At 32.1% G+C, this 2863-nt stretch overlaps 1 protein-coding gene across 1 annotated transcript; it reads left to right on the top strand.

Annotated features, from left to right (window-relative positions):
- Positions 1-828: 828 nt before the first annotated feature.
- On the top strand, positions 829-1758 carry LOC130871701 (olfactory receptor 187-like). Its single transcript, XM_057765261.1, has one exon. The coding sequence runs from the start codon at positions 829-831 to the stop codon at positions 1756-1758; it is 930 nt and encodes a 309-aa protein (XP_057621244.1).
- Positions 1759-2863: the final 1105 nt, after the last annotated feature.

Raw genomic sequence — 2863 nt, 5'->3', positions numbered from 1 at the left:
TAAAACAAAAACCTTGAAAAAAAATTCTAAGTTCACCTATAGTGTGTTCCTGTATCGTAGTTGCTCAATATGACAAATCCTTTCCAATGTATATATGTCTTCCTAGTTTTCTAGTATTGACAATGTCCATTCACATGTTTAAATAACTTCATTTTCATTGAATAACATCAGAAGTAGTTCCTTTATAAAGTTGGCCATTAGATTCTTGTTTATAAGCTTCTTTGCCAACTTATAACTAACTCTTATGATCTACAATTTGAATAAATATTCCTAGAAAATCTGTTGTACACAGGAGCTTCTGGATCATTAAGACTTTTTTATATTACTAATTCCTGTTTACCCCTACTAGAAACTGATTTTATCTATTTTTGAACAATAACTTTTGAAAAAATTCCTTGGTCACTATATATTGTTAGATTTCACTTTATTAAATTAGAATATTTGTACTGATAAGGACCCTTCAGTTGAATTTTCTGTATAATGTAGGTGCTTAAAACATCTTTTGCCTTGATTATGAATATGTAACACAAAAATATTTCACACCAAGTCAATTGTAAATCCACACTTTTCACACAATTGAAAGTTATCTTTTACTTGAATATGTTAATATACTCACATTTTTATTAGAAAAAAGAATTGAAACAATTTCTTCACTCTGAAGAAAAGTTGTTATCTTATATAGTGATATTAATTGAAATATTATGGCCATTCTGATGTATATAATTGTATTTTAAATTCTACTACCCAAAATTTTACTTCACTGACTTTTATGAATTCTTTGTGATATCCATCATTCACTTTTCATTCTCAGGGACATCCAGTGAGGACATGGGAACAGGGAATGCAACAGTGCTGACACAGTTTGTTCTCACAGGACTCACTCATCTGCCACAGTGGAGAATCCCCCTGTTCCTGCTGTTCCTGGTTATCTATCTCATCACCATTGTGGGGAACCTTGGTCTGATCACTCTCATCTGGAATGACCCTGGCCTTCACATCCCCATGTACCTGTTTCTAGGGAGTTTAGCATTCGTGGATACCTGGTTATCATCCACTGTGACACCAAAGATGCTACTTGACATTTTTGCCAAAAGTAAACTGATTTCTCTTTCAGAATGCATGATACAGTTTTTCTCATTTGTAATCAGTGCAACCACCGAGTGTTTTTTTTTGGCAGCAATGGCCTATGATCGCTACATAGCCATATGCAAACCTTTACTCTACCCAGTGATTATGACGAATAAACTTTGTATATATCTGTTAATATTATCCTTTATAGGTGGATTTATTCATGCTTTAATTCATGAAGGTTTTTTATTAAGACTAACATTCTGTAATTCCAACATAATACATCATTTTTATTGTGATGTTATGCCACTGTTAAAGATTTCCTGTACTGATCCTTCTCTCAATTACCTAATGCTTTTTATTTTCTCTGGCTCAATTCAAGTATTTACTATTTCAACTATTCTTGTCTCTTACACTATTATTCTGTTTTCAATCTTAAATCAAAAATCTATCAAAGGCATAAGGAAAGCCTTCTCCACATGTGGAGCCCATCTCTTGTCTGTGTCTTTATACTATGGCCCTCTTCTTTTCATGTATGTGCGTCCTGCATCTCCACAAGCAGATGACGATGACATGATAGATTCTGTATTTTACACTGTCTTAATTCCTGCACTGAATCCAATTATCTACAGTTTGAGAAATAAGCAAGTAAAAAATTCATTGGCAAAATTCTTAAAAAAAAGTGCTTAGGTCTCAATATTATCTATTGTATTCTTATTTAAATATCAAAATACTGTGCAGACTTAATATGGAAGTATTTTTACACTGTTCAAAATATTTTGAAGATGAACCTAACCTAGAATTTTGCCGTTGCTGTTGTTTTGTAGGGTATGTTTGTCATGCATGCACACATATGTATAACTAGTTCTATTTAGTCATGAAAACCTGTACATTGGCCAGAGGATGTCAAGTGTTCTGATTTTTTTCAAGTTATCTTCTTGAAAGGGTTTCTTTCATTGGACATGGAGCTAGAATTTTTACCTGTTACTTTCAACAATGCTATTTATACACACCCACATCACTAATATTAGAAGCTTGTTTGGGGCCATGATCTATTCAACAGTAGAATTTGAAATACTTTCCTACGTCATTTGTATACCATTTTCCTGTTATGGGAAACACAGTTATTCATTTTTTTTGCAACAACTGTTCTTACACACTGATTATATTCCTGTTCCCCAGAACTGTCATTGAAATGGACTATTGTCTGTGCACCTATTTCCTTAAAATATTTAAAATGAATGTTAAATTATAAAAACACTTGTAATATTATCTTCAGTACAATAGAACTAATACATCAGAAAGCAAGTTAAAATACTTTAATGGGTTTGTATGTCATTCATTATGTCATTGTAAATATATTAACTGTCGTAATGATGTAGTTCCTATTAATGAAAATGAATATGATGCCATTGTTAGCTTGCCTATTCTTAGAACATTTACCTGTTTGGATGAGGCAGTGTTATATTTCTGTAAGTAGATACAAACTTTAGAAATTTTTGGAAATATAGGCCTTTAGTTAAATTCATTTGGGTGAAATAATGATTTTTACAACAATTCAACTTGCTTTCTTCACAGGGAGTGAAAAAGATATGTAAGTGTAAGTGCAAAATTAAGACAGTGGGTAGACTGTCAAAGGATGCTCTGAGGTCGGTGTGATTATGAGAGCAAGAAGAGGCCCATTACACTCACCATCTAGGCTGAATTGAAGCTTTTTTGTATCTCTTAATTGTATTCTTACCATACAAATTATGTCACTAAATGAAGACATTAATAGTTTTATACAATAAATAAT

Source organism: Chionomys nivalis, chromosome 3 (assembly GCF_950005125.1).
Source record: "Chionomys nivalis chromosome 3, mChiNiv1.1, whole genome shotgun sequence".
Lineage (NCBI taxonomy): Eukaryota > Metazoa > Chordata > Mammalia > Rodentia > Cricetidae > Chionomys > Chionomys nivalis.
Note: the sequence above shows the minus strand (reverse complement) of the source record. Positions and strands in the feature narration are given on the sequence as shown.

Excerpts from the sequence above, each read along its gene's own strand:
- LOC130871701 (XM_057765261.1), top strand. The coding sequence starts at position 829 with ATGGGAACAGGGAATGCAACAGTGCTGACACAGTTTGTTCTCACAGGA.